At 38.4% G+C, this 13,988-nt stretch overlaps 1 protein-coding gene across 1 annotated transcript in view; it reads right to left on the reverse strand.

The window, feature by feature from the left end:
- The window catches only part of DGKB (diacylglycerol kinase beta), a 796,797-nt gene that overhangs the window by 656,082 nt on the left and 126,727 nt on the right, over positions 1-13,988 (reverse strand). Inside the window, exon 4 of the mRNA XM_052638442.1 lies at positions 7,502-7,655. Within this exon, the coding sequence (XP_052494402.1) occupies positions 7,502-7,655 (154 nt within the window). The remainder of the gene's footprint in view (positions 1-7,501; positions 7,656-13,988) is intronic.

Here is a 13,988-nt window from a genome sequence, read left to right on the forward strand (position 1 = left end):
GTGTTAGGAATTTATAGTGGCAAAAATCTGTGTATTTACGAGATTTCTCTCTGGTTATGTTGTGTTCAAATCATAGGGACTGAAATATGGGATCATAATAGTGATCCATGACTGAGGGTTTGTGAGCCTCTTGAAAGGAAGAAAAAAAGGGATTCCAAATGAGAAAACCTTTTTGTAATGGTAATAGTTCAAGTGATAGATTCTAGAGAGGGTAAAATGAGAAATGGGTCATTGGAATAGTAAAGAGATTTGGGATGAAGGATTTGGCATTGACAATGAAGCAGAAGAGGTTATGGGAAAGGTGGAAAGATGGTACATAGGAGATACATTCAAAAACTAAGAGTACAACATGGGAACAATAGAATTAATCATCATATGTTTAAATATGTGATAAGAGGCACTTATCGGCAACAAAATGTTCCAAAACAATATATCATCTGCTACATGAAATGCCAGGTGGATCATTAGGCTTTACGAGTTCAACAAACACAACTACCTACACACTCATAACACTTATACCTGCTGCTGCTGCTGCTGCTGCTGCTGCTGCTAAGTCGCTTCAGTCGTGTCCGACTCTGTGCGACCCCATAGACAGCAGCCCACCAGGCTCCTCCATCCCTGGGATTTTCTAGGCAAGAATACTGGAGTGGGTTGCCATTTCCTTCTCCAATGCATGAAAGTGAAAAGTCAAAGTGAAATCGCTCAGTCGTGTCCGACTCTTGGTGACCCCATGGACTGCAGCCTACCAGGCTCCTCCGTCCATGGGATTTTCCAGGCAAGAGTACTGGTGTGGGGTGCCATTGCCTTCTCCTTATACTTACTTATGTTTATCTTAAAATATTTTATTCTATAAAAACTAAGTATTTTACTTTTACCAAATACATGATCATTGTTCATTAATAAGAACAATAGTTTTTCCTTTTAAAATGTATGCCGTCCTGTTAAGAAGCTCTTATTATTCAGTCTATATAATCAAGAATGGCTATCATATTCCTGATGGTAATGTGGTGATGAAACAGATAAATTCTCAGAGTGATCAACAAAGCAGATTATAGCACCTCATTATTCAATAATAATTTGTGACTTGTTTTCAAACATGAATACATCTTATGTAGATAACTTAGATTATTTTAAGTCTCAAGGAATTATATATATATATATATATATATGGTTTCTGAGTCAAGGTTACCCCAGGTCTTGAAAATTTTATTATTATCCAGTGTTCTTTATTTCCCAGAAAAAAAAAAAAAAAACTATCAAAGGTAATCCTGCAAAGTACATAGAATGAGAAAGAGTGCTACCAAGGACACTATGCACCTATGTTTTAAAATTGGAGGCCATGCTTTGAAAAGGCATCATGGTTTAATTTATTCTTGTGGTATAAGAGTTACATAGCCTACCTTGTAATTCCTTTCAAGTAGGTCTTTGTAGAATGTGTGATTATCCCAAATGAAGTACAAGCTGTTAGTCCTTATTTTTTCCCCATTTTGAAACCCCATTTGATCTCTACTCCTTGTAAATCTGGCATCTTACATGTAGCACTTACTATATGCTATCTAAAGAAAAGAGGGTTTGAGACTTGAATTCCTTATGAGACTACCAAAATAATTCAACTTGTCTCTTTCTTCCAAGTCTGACACAATTAGTCTGAATCTGTTGACTCAGAGAGAGAACATATCAAAAAATATTCCCGCTTTTTTTTTTTCAAAACCCAAGGACAGTATTGCTTGCTCATGTAAATTTAAATAAGGGACAACTTTGCTATGTCTGAATGTGCAAACCATTTATAGAATGAAACAGAGAATACAGAAGTTTTAATCTCTAGATCCAAGTAAGAATCTCTACCATTTAAAAATATGCAGCACAGAACACTGGAAAGCTGAAACAGACGCATCAGAATAAACTAAATGAATTCCACTCAGAGAATCAGCAAGTGTGGGGAGTCCTCTCACTTCATGAGATATGGGGAATTATTTGAGGAACGAAAATATTTGATGGGTAAAGGCATATTAATTGTTTAATATTTCAAAGGGATAAAAATATCACATATGAAAGGTGTACATCTGTTTTAAAAAGCAGCTGCTAAGTCACTTCAGTCGTGTCCGACTCTGTGTGACCCCATAGACAGCAGCCCACCAGGCTCCCCCATCCCTGGGATTCTCCAGGCAAGAACACTGGAGTGGGTTGCCATTTCCTTCTCCAATGCATGAAAGTGAAAAGGGAAAGAGAAGTCGCTCAGTCGTGTCCGACTCTTCACGACCTCATGCACTGCAGCCCACCAGGCTCCTCCATCCATGGGATTTTCCAGGCAAGAGTACTGGAACGGGGTGCCATTGCCTTCTCCATTTAAAAAGCAGGGAACAACATAATTACCCAAGGAAAAATATATGACTTTTCTAACAGAAAGGGAAGGAGTACAGTATAAGACTTAACAGTGTGGACTCTTCATCAGATTGCTCACTTTTGGTTTATGACTCAATCGCCTATTTCTTAATTACATGTTTTATTTTTTGTTGTTGTTATTTTATTTATTTTATTTTTTCAGATTTTATTTTACGTTACTTTATAATACTGTATTGGTTTTGCCATACATCAACATGAATCCGCCACAGGTGTGCACGTGTTCTCAATCCTGAACTCCCCTCCCACCTCCCTCCCCGTACCATCTCTCTGGGTCAAGTGCTAACTAGTAAAACTCCCATCATTTCTTTACCCACACTTTGATATTCTACATTGTAATGTCGGAGCAGGAAGTCTCTAGACCTGTGGCTCCCATAGGATAGCTGAGTCTCTCTCAGGAGATTTGTAAGGTCAATATGGTATAAGTTTGGATTCTGAGCTGTCATTTGTTTTTTTCACTCTCATTTCCTCATGAGGGTACAGTGGAGTTTTCAAGGGGTTACATGACATATATGTTGACACAGAAGCAAATGTGGTTACTCAGCTGTCTTCTATGTAGCTGGACAGTAGTCATTTGTAACAGTATAATATAATGTATACCTTTTCATTATTTAGTTTGAAAATGATCATTTTTCATAAAGATAATATTGTTGTCAACATCTAAGGGGTTTATCCAAAGGAATATTTCATGCAAAAATGGACACAAAAAGGAGAGAAAGGATATGGACTTAACAGAAGCAGAAGCTATACAAAAGAGATCTTAATGACCCTGATAACCAAGATGGTGTGATCACTCACCTAGAGCCAGACAGCCTGGAGTGCAAAGGTAAGCATGCCTTAGGAAGCATCACTACAAACAAAGCAAGTAGAGGTGATGGAATTCCAGCTGAGCTATTTCAAATCCTGAAAGATGATGCTGTGAAAGTGCAGCACTCAATGTGCCAACAAATTTGGAAAACTCAGCAGTGGCCACAGGACTGGAAAAGGTAGGCTTTCATTCTAAATCCAAAGAAAGGCAATGCCAAAAATGTCAAACTACTACACAATTGCACTCATCTCTCACACCAGCAAAGTAATACTCAAAATTCTTCAAGATGGCTTCAACAGTACATTAACTGATAACTCCCAGATGTTCAAGCTGGATTTAGAAAAGGCAGAAGAACCAGAGATCAAATTGCCAAATCCTTTGGACCATAGAAAAAGCAAGAGATTTCCAGGAAACACCTATTTCTGCATCATTGACTATGCTAAAGCCTTTGACTGAGTGGATCACAACAAACAGGAAAATTCTTGAAGAGATGGAAATAGAAGATGACCTTACCCGCCTTCTGAAAAACCTGTATGCAGGTAAAGAAGCAACAATTAGAACCAAACATGGAACAACAGACAGTTTCCAAATTGGGGACACCAAGGCTGTATATTGTCATCCTGCTTATTTAACTTATATGCAGAGTACATCATGAAAAATGCCTGGCTGGATGAAGCACAAGCTGGAATCAAGATTGCGAGGAGAAATATCAATAACCTAAGATACGCAGATGACACCACCCTTATGGCAGAAAGCAAAGAGGAATAAAGAGCCTCTTGATGAAGATCAAAGAGAGTGAAAAAGCTGGCTTAAAACTCAACATTCAGAAAACTAAGATCACGGCCTCTGGTCCCATCACTACATGGCAAGTCTATGGGGAAACAGAGAAAACTGTGAAAGACTCTATTTTCAGGCTACAAAATCACTTAGAAGATGGCTGCAGCCATGAAATTAAAACACGCTTGCTCCTTGGAAGAAAAGCTATGACAAACCTAGGCAGCATGTTAAAAGCAGCGACATTACTTTGCCAACAAAGGTCCATCTAGTCAAAGCTATAGTTTTTTCAGTAGTCATGTATGGATGAGAGGTGGACCACAAAGGAGGTTGAGCACTGAAGAATTGATGCTTTTGAACTGTGGTGTTGGAGAAGACTCTTGAGAGTCCCTTGGACTGCAAGGAGATCAAACCAGTCAATCCTAAAGGAAATCAGTCCTGAATGTTCATTGGAAGGACTGATGCTGAAACTGAAACTCCAGTACTTTAGCCATCTGATGTGAAGAACTGACTCACTGGAAAAAACCCTGATGCTGGGAAACATTGAAGGCACGAAGAGAAGGGTACAATAGATGATGAAATGGTTGGATGGCATCACCGTTGCAATGGATATGAGTTTGAGCAATCTCCAGGAGATGGTGAAGGTCAGAGAAGCCTGGCATGCTGCAATCCATGGGGTCACAAAGAGTCGAACACGACTCAGTGACTGAACAACAGTGGGTTGATCATTTTCATTTATAGAATGTGTCATCTTTAATATGATAAATAGAAATAAATATCACACATATAAACAAAACCGTTTGGGGATCTTTAAGGATTTATGGTGTGATCACTCACCTAGAACCAGACATCCTGGAATGTGAAGTCAAGTGGGCCTTAGGAAGAATCACTACGAACAAAGCTAGTGGAGGTGATGGAATTCCAGTTGAGCTGTGTCAAATCCTAAAAGATGATGCTGTGAAAGTGCTGCACTCAATATGCCAACAAATTTGGAAAACTCAGCAGTGGCCACAGGACTGGAAAAGGTCAGTTTCATTCCAATCTCAAAGAGAGGCAATGCCAAAGAATGCTCAAACTACCGCACAATTGCACTCATCTCACACGCTAGTAAAGTAATGCTCAAAATTCTCCAAGCCAGCCATCGGCAAGACATGAACTGTGAAATTCCAGATGTTCAAGCTGGTTTTAGAAAAGGCAGAGGAACCAGAAATCAAATTGCCAACATCCGCTGGATCATGGAAAAAGCAAGAGAGTTCTAGAAAAACATTTATTTGTGCTTTATTGACTATGCCAAAGTCTTTGACTGTGTGGATCACAATAAACTGTGGAAAATTCTGAAACAGATGGGAATACCAGACCACCTGACCTGCCTCTTGAGAAACCTATATGCAGGTCAGGAAGCAACAGTTAGAACTGGACATGGAAAAACAGACTGGTTCCAAATAGGAAAAGGAGTACCTCAAGGTTGTATATTGTCACCCTGCTTATTTAACTTATATGCAGAGTACATCATGAGAAACGCTGAGCTGGAAGAAGCAGAAGCTCGAATCAAGATTGCCAGGAGAAATATCAATAACCTCAGACATGCAGATGACATCACCCTTTTGGCAAGAAGTGAACAGGAACTAAACAGCCTCTTGATGAAAGTGAAAGAGGAGAGTGAAAAAGATGGCTTAAAGCTCAACATTCAGAAAACGAAGATCATGGCATCTGGTCCCATCACTTCACAGGAAATAGATGGGGAAACAGCAGAAACAGTGTCAGACTTTATTTTTCTATGCTCCAAAATCACTGCAGATGGTGATTGCAGCCATGAAATTAAAAGACACTTACTCTTTGGAAGGAAAGTTATGACCAATCTAGATAGCATATTGAAAAGCAGAGACATTACTTTGCCAACAAAGATCCATCTAGTCAAGGCTATGTTTTTTCCAGTCGTCATGTATGGACGTGAGAGTTGGACTGTGAAGAAAGCTGAGCACCGAAGAATTGATGCTTTTGAACTGTGCTGTTGGAGAAGACTCTTGAGAGTTCCTTGGATTGCAAGGAGATCCAACCCGTCCATCCTCAAGGAGACCAGTCCTGGGTGTTCATTGGAAGGACTGATGCTGAAACTAATTCTTTGGCTACATCATGTGAAGAGTTGACTCATTGGAAAAGACCCTCATGCTGGGAGGGTTTGGGGGTAGGAGGAGAAGGGGATGACAGAGGATGAGATGGCTGGATGGCATCATCAACTTGTTACACATGAGTCTGAGTGAACTCTGGGAGTTGGTGATGGATAGGGAGGCCTGGCTTGCTGCGATTCATGGGGCGCAAAAAGTCGGACACGACTGAGCGATTGAACTGAACTGAAGGATTTTTCAGAAGCCTTAAAGAGTCCTAGATCTGAGTTTGAGACATACTGCTGAAGATTACATTTCTCCATTGACTGATGGAATCTGGCTGGGTTCAGAGAGGGCATGAAAGAGACCTGAGAAGGGAGAAGAGAGAAGGGCTTGGTTCCTGCCATTCTACCTGCACTTCCTCTTAGATCTTTCCAACATCTCACTCTCGCAGAACCTGGCTCCAGCAGCAACTGTCCTCTAGCCTGCAGCTTACAGCCCGCCATTCAGTCCTGCAGAGACCATGGTGATGTTGAAAGAGGTCTGACTTCCAGGGCTGTGGGCTCCTCCCTGAGTTCCTGAGCTACCAGAGCCTGTCAGGAAGGATCCTCTGCACAGGAGTCTGATGGTCACCATCTGCCAGGCAAAATCCCCTACCTTCAAACTCTGCCTTCCAGCTCAAGAGGTCCTCCTTCCTAGCTTCTGGGTTTTGATGACTCCAACCTGGGGGAGGCATATGCTTCCCGTGGTTGTACCTCCGCATGCCTCAGTGTTCATCTTTGCATTTCAAACTCTCCAACACTGTTTTACCCATTTCCTATTTCACATTCCCTAAAGTAACATAGTGAGATTTCTGTTTTCCTGACTGTGTGGAGAGTGACATACTTAGTGACAGGTAGTAATGCATTAAAACCTACACCTAATAAGAGACCTAAACATCTCTATGGTGACAAAATTGAATTAAGTATCTAAGAGGAAAATTAATACTCTGAGGTTACAAATCTAAAAATGTGAAAGAATACTGGTAATTTGAACAAGTGATATTAAATACTATGTTTTTTAAGACATAACTGCCTTGTGACTACTGATATATGATATATGATACATGGTGTATGATACATGATATTATATATATCCCAGTAATTTAAAAGAGCACTTTCTTAAATTTTATGGAAGTATCTCTTAAAATTATTACCTAAAACATAGACTTCTAAGACACTGTAATGACAAGTGATGTATAATGATAAAGTATATTTTCTCTAATGTTTAGTTGTACAATCTTAGTTTGAAAAGATAAATCCTGCAACAAAGGTAATTTCTAAGCAAATCATCTCATCTTATAGAGAACTTGTACTGACATTGCCCTTTGAGGTTTTTTGCATTATATAGACTTTTAGTAAATACTTGGACTTACCACTTGAGAGGAGAGCAGGCTTACTTTTTACCATTGGACTAGAATGAGGAAACTTGTTGCTAAATGACATGAAAAGGTGTGTTGTGAAATCATCAGGAAGCTCAGCTTCCAGGAACGTCTTCATAAATAGCTTGAAACCTTCAAAATCTATTGTCTGAAAAAAAAATTTAAATATATATTTTAAGACTCAGCCAATGTTAAGATTGTTTGCAGCATTCAAGAGCATTAGCAGGAGAAATGATCTCAAACATTCGTACATCCAAGTCTACAAAAGGAAGGTAACTCTTTGAGAAATACACCAGGCAATCCTACACTGACACTGGTGATTAGATTTAGATGTCTTACCTGCAGCAATGGAGCAAGAAAAACAGGAGCTTTCCAGTCAGGCATCCCTATTTCCATAGTGTCTGTGTGGCCTTAAAAACTTTACTCTTTGAAAGTTAATTTCCTCCTTTGTAAATTGGGGAGAATAGTCACAATTCCATGGAGTCATGATGATTAAATCAGACAACTATGTGAAGGTGCTGATGCAGAATCAAGAACACAGCATGAACACAGAAAGTTATCCCTCTTGACTCCTTTCTTTGTCTCTAATAATAAACACTATTTTCAACCACTGGAGAAAGTGGTTAACATGAAAGTTTTACCTTAACACCAAGACCAATGGATATAAAATCCTGAAGTGAAATTCTAAATCTTCCTAGGCAATTGTCAAAGAAATCTACTTCAAGATCTCTGCCAGCTCGTACTCAGAGCAGAGCTATAAAAGAGCTGACATTTGCATGCAAAGAACCATTGCTACACTGAGAATCTCCATGTCCACTTGGGGAAATGGTGATGGGCGCTACCTTCTATTCTCAAGTTCGTGGGAGAATTTCACAGGAGCTACTGAGAGAGCTTGCTTTCTCCAAGCAGATGAGAACGGTGGGCCAAGATCTGACTCCTGCCTGGGAAACTGCCTGGGTGCAGGTACTTTAGGGCCAAAACAGGACAATGGCATTGCATTGGGCTTAGCCAACCCTCCTTGTCACTGCAGGGACACTCGTGCATAAATGTTGTCTGGGAAACAGATGTAGACCTCATGGAAGAGAAGGCCCCTGGAGTTGTGTTGGATTACTATCTACTAGGCCATTTGAAGGGACTAGGAGACTTACAGAGAAGAAACTGAAATGAAGCCACATCTGTCCAGATCAAAGGACTGCAAGAGCTATAGGCCTCATAGGAAGCCCTTAAAAGGTTTCTTTTTTCTTACCAATTACTTCAATATAATGGAGATGAAACTAAAAATAAGGCCCAAAAAAAACTACCAATTTTTTTAAAACTCCTGGCAGATGAGAATAAACTTAATTCCATAAACTGCAAATTTTGGATACGAAAAGCTTATTTTTTCTTACATAAAATTATTGGGATATGGTGGTAGGGAATGACCAATTTTATCACTGTACTACTTCGAATAAACCTAAAATGGAATAAGACATATAAGGATATCAATATGAGAAAGTAAATTTTTGCATATTAGATCATATAACATTTAACTATATATACTATGTATGCTTTTGTACCAAATATTATCTCAAGCCAATATAAAAAACACTTATTTTGTTTATTAATGGTTCTAAGATCCTGTCTGCAACTTAATCTGACATTTTTAATTAAGTCTTGTTTTGCTTATTCATTCTCAGTAGGGCACTTCAAATATTTTTATATATGTGTGTGTATATGTATATTTATATATATGGCAGTGGTGGTTTAGTTGCTAAATCGTCCCTGACTAGTGCAATCCCATGGACTGCCAGCCTCCTCTGCTCATGCAATTCTCCAAGCAACAACACTGGAGTGGGTTGCCAGTTCCTTCTCTCATATATATATATATATATATATATATATATATATATATATGTATATATATATATATATATATTTATAGTGGGTTATATATTGGCGGTGGTAAAAAGACTTCATCTCTTTCCATGTTCAATGGATCATCACCACCACAGAATATTACAAATTCTACTAGTAGTTCAGTTCAGTCTCTCAGTTGTGTCCGACTCTTTGTGACCCATGGACTGCAGTCTACAAGCAGCTGAACCACAAAACTAAAATCTATGGATATCATGAATATTTAAAGAACAGCATCAATCAGCTGAAGTACTTTCAGAAAGCATTTGCTACAACAAGTGAAGAAGGAAACCAGGAGTTAATTCAAAAAGTTATAGGAAATTTGTGTGATAAACATATTCACAAGTATCATGACTAATATTTAAGTTACTTATAGTATCTCTTCTCTCTGTACCTTTTGGTAAGTCAGCTTTATGTTTGGAAACATAACAGATGATAGAAGCGTGGTCTTGAAGTCAGACTCCTTGGATCAACTCTTGACCCAACACTATCCAGCTGTGTGACAGTAGGCAATTTATTTATCTCTCTGTGACTCAAGTTCTTCATCTATATTAACAATCTCTTAGTTTGTTAGGAAAAAATCCCAACAATATTGGAAGAATGAACCTTAAACCAAATCAACATAATGTTTCCATTTGCCTTTAATAAATAGATCATTACCTAGTCTACTTTTTTCTTTCCTTTCTATTTTTGTTTGTTTGTTATTTGCTTTTCCTTTGTTTTTGCTTTTGAGAAATCTGGTAATTAAGTGTGAACCAAGGACTGTAATTACTGAATTTTTTCCTCTGAGTCTTCCTTTATAGTAAGATTATATTTTAAAACAGAAGTTTTTCAAGTCAAGGGTTTAACACAGAAAAACAACAACAGCCAACCAACAAAAACAACAACCAGGACTTCAGAACAAAACCATTTTGTTTCATATTCCAATACCTCCACTCACCACCTGAGTGATTTGGGGCAAGGCATGCATCTGCTCTTTTAAGGAAAACTCTGCCTCATCCCAAATGTGTTTATGCCCTTTATAGAGCCCTATATCACCCACATAGAACATCCTTGAAATCGGTGCCTGTGACTTAATGATGAAAATCAGGAAAATAGCCAGTCCAAAGGAAAAAAAAAGTGAACTTAATGTATGACATCTCTCTTAATGAGGAATACATTTCTCCTGGATACTTTTTTTTTTCAGGTCTCAGGAAAACGTTTTTGAACTTGCTCCAGTGTTGCAGCTCTCCCTTGCTCAGCAAGCAAAAAAAAAAACAGCTTATTTTTATTATCTGACACCTCGATACCTTAATTTCCTCCACGTAAGATGAACCATTCAGCAGTGCTGCCTCCACATAATAATAAATTTATGTAAAGCACTTAATGTACCCTTGGCCATCAAGGATGTAAATACCCTTGGGCATCAAGGATATAAAAGAAATAAAACAGTTTAAAAAAGAAAAGTGAATAAATAAAAAGAAGCACTGATTTGAAGTTAGACTTTTGTAACCTTAATTTGCCCTAGTCTATTGATTCAGAATATTGGAATTTCATTGCATTTTTCCAAATTTAACCCAGAGTTTTTGTGTCTTAGATATTGTGCTGTAATTGTTCTGGGTCAGGCAACATTGGCAAATGATTGCCTTCAGAAAACAAGCCTTTAAAAGGAGATTAACTTACTTTAAAATAACTAAAAGCCTTTCAAAGACATAAGAATAGAATAAAAAGTTCCTTAGTTCTTAAATGATTTCCACAAGATGATGTCATCCTATTTATGACTGATGTATTAGTGATGATGTCAGCTTCTTCCTCTAGCTTCTTTACAGTGTTGGTAGGAGCAAACTTCCTTTCTCTTACATTTCCTGTCATTACACACAGCTTGCTGCTGCTGCTGCTGCTGCTAAGTCACTTCAGTCATTTCCGACTCTGCGCAACCCCATAGACAGCAGCCCAACAGGCTCCCCCGTCCCTGGGATTCTCCAGGCAAGAACACTGGAGTGGGTTGCCATTTCCTTCTCCAATGCATGAAAGTGAAAAGTGAAAGTGAAGTCGCTCAGTTGTGTCCGACTCTTTTCGACCCCATGGACTGCAGCCTACCAGGCTCCTCCGTCCATGGGATTTTCCAGGCAAGAGTACTGGAGTGGGGTGCCATTGCCTTCTCCGTACACTCAGCTTACAATGTTGTAAAACCCAAACTTCTTCAAAGCCAAAAGGCAGCTGCTTCAGTGTTTCATGTTCATTGAGGAATTAATCTTCAATTCCTTTCCTGGTTAAGTCATTTACTTCTCATTAGCAAAAGATTTTCCAATCTTCTCTAAAATTTTGTGTTTTACATTGATACTATCCTCAGTCTGTACATTTTTCTTATCTCACGATTTAGCAGAATATTTCCAAATTTACATCTCCTATTTTCTACTGCTGTCATGTAGCAGCATTAGCATTGGTTTCTGAAGATCGTGACCTTTAAATAGAATGAAATCATTTATATGCATAGCAATAGAAACACTAACGCAAAAAGTAGGATCAAACAACCAAATGAGTTCTCAAAAATCAAATTGGCTGGAAGTTCAGAGACACACAATCCAAATTATATTTAAGATTTTGAAAACTGTTTTTTCTTTTTTTTTTTAACTTGAAGGAGCGGCCACAGACTATTTAGGGAGATAGAGAGAATCTCTAAAGAATACAAACTCGGGAAGCTGCTCAGAGCTTGCTGCCAAGTTGGCACAAATTCAAAACACATTTCTATGTGCCTTTCATTATTCTATCTGACCATCTGGATTCTTGATGTTTAAATTCCTACTAATACTAAAGAAATAGCTCTAGTATTCATCCAAGAAGATTCAAAGTGAATGAAAAGAAATGCCGTCACTCTATTAATTTATTTTGGTAGTTTCAGGATGAAGATTTTCTCCTATTCAGCAAATGTACATTATGCGTATATCCACTTTGTACTGGGCTCTGTTCTAGGTCATGGGGTAAAGATGTTACTGATACATGCAAAATCCTTCCATCAAGGGGCTTATCTTCCAATAACGGGAATAAGAAAAAAATAATACATAGCTTAAATGTATAGTGTCTGAAGGTATTAAGTAGTGTGTACATATGTGCTAAGTCATATCTAACTCTTCGTGACCCTATGGACTGTAACTCACCATGCTTCTCTGTCCGTGGGATTCTCTAGGTAAGAATATTGGAGTGGGTTGCCACTGCCCTCTCTCCAGGGGATCTTCCCCATCCATGGATCAAACCCACATCTCCTGCTTTTCCTGCACTGCAGGTGGATTCTTCACCACTAGCACTACCACCAGGGAGCCCAATTAAATGTTGTATAAGAAATAAAGAAGGAAGATATTGTATATTGGGGGTGGTGCTTGTAGTTTTAAACCTGATGATTAGGTAATAAGAATCTGTTCTTTGAATAAAGACTGAAATGAGATGAGGGAGCAAGCTTCACACATATTCTGGAGAAAAAAACATTCCAGAGAGATAAAAACAGGTGGTGCAAATGTCCTGAGGCATTAAGATGTTCTTGTTTTAGAGGATTTTCTATAAGAGGTACTGAAGAAAAGCAAGAGACTAGAGCAGGATTGAGGAAGGACTAGAATTATAGAAAGGAGGTCAAAGACAGGGTCTTTGCCGGTGTGTATATGGGGGCAGACTCTGTAAAAAATATTTTAGACCATCAATACAGTGCTATGGTGAGACTTTCCTGGTGGTCCAGTGGTTAGGACTCTATACTCCCAATGAGAGGGCCCATGTTCAAACCTTGGTCAGGGAACTAAGATTACACAAGCCACAACTAAGCTTGGTACAGCCAAATAAATAGGTAAATAAAAATAAATAAATTTTAAAAATAAACCATTATGGCTTTAAAGTCGAGTGAGAGTAACAGTTATTGGAGGGTTGCAGCAGAAAATCATGTGATCAACATAGTTTAACAGGATCATATCATCATAATAGGGCTTCCCTGGTGGTTCAGATGGTAAAGAATCCACCTGCAATGCAGGAGACCTAGGTTCCATCCCTGGGTCCAGAAAAGCCTCTGGAGAAGGTAATGGCTACCCACTCCAGTATTCTTGCCTGGAGAATTCTATGGACAGAGGAGATTGGTGGGTACAGTCCATGGGGTCACAAAGAGTTGGACATGACTGAGCAACTATCACTTTCATGATCACAATAGGATAGTAAGACTAATAATAATAGGATAGTTTTATATAACAGGATCTTACAACATTTATATCAGACAAAAAGTCCAATTTTCACAATTGCTAATGAGCTTGTATACACCGCTGATTAATAGGTGATCTTTAAAAGACAAAAATGAATCACTGAAGTATCAAAGATTAAGTAGCTAAAACCATTAACAAAGAAATTACTTCAATTCATTTATCATTAAGTGTTGACTGAGTGCCTACTATGTGTACAATACTGCTGGCTACTGAGCAAAAGAACTCAAATGATGTAGGCAGTAATTTGTTAGTCAGAGGCTTTCTTTCACCATTTCCATATCAATTTTCCTAGTTTGTATCATTATGTGTAAGTTTATAACTAATTTATATCATTAACTAATTATGTTAAATCAAACACTGATATAAAGGTTACT

Source organism: Budorcas taxicolor, chromosome 4 (genome assembly GCF_023091745.1).
Source record: "Budorcas taxicolor isolate Tak-1 chromosome 4, Takin1.1, whole genome shotgun sequence".
NCBI classification, from domain to species: domain Eukaryota; kingdom Metazoa; phylum Chordata; class Mammalia; order Artiodactyla; family Bovidae; genus Budorcas; species Budorcas taxicolor.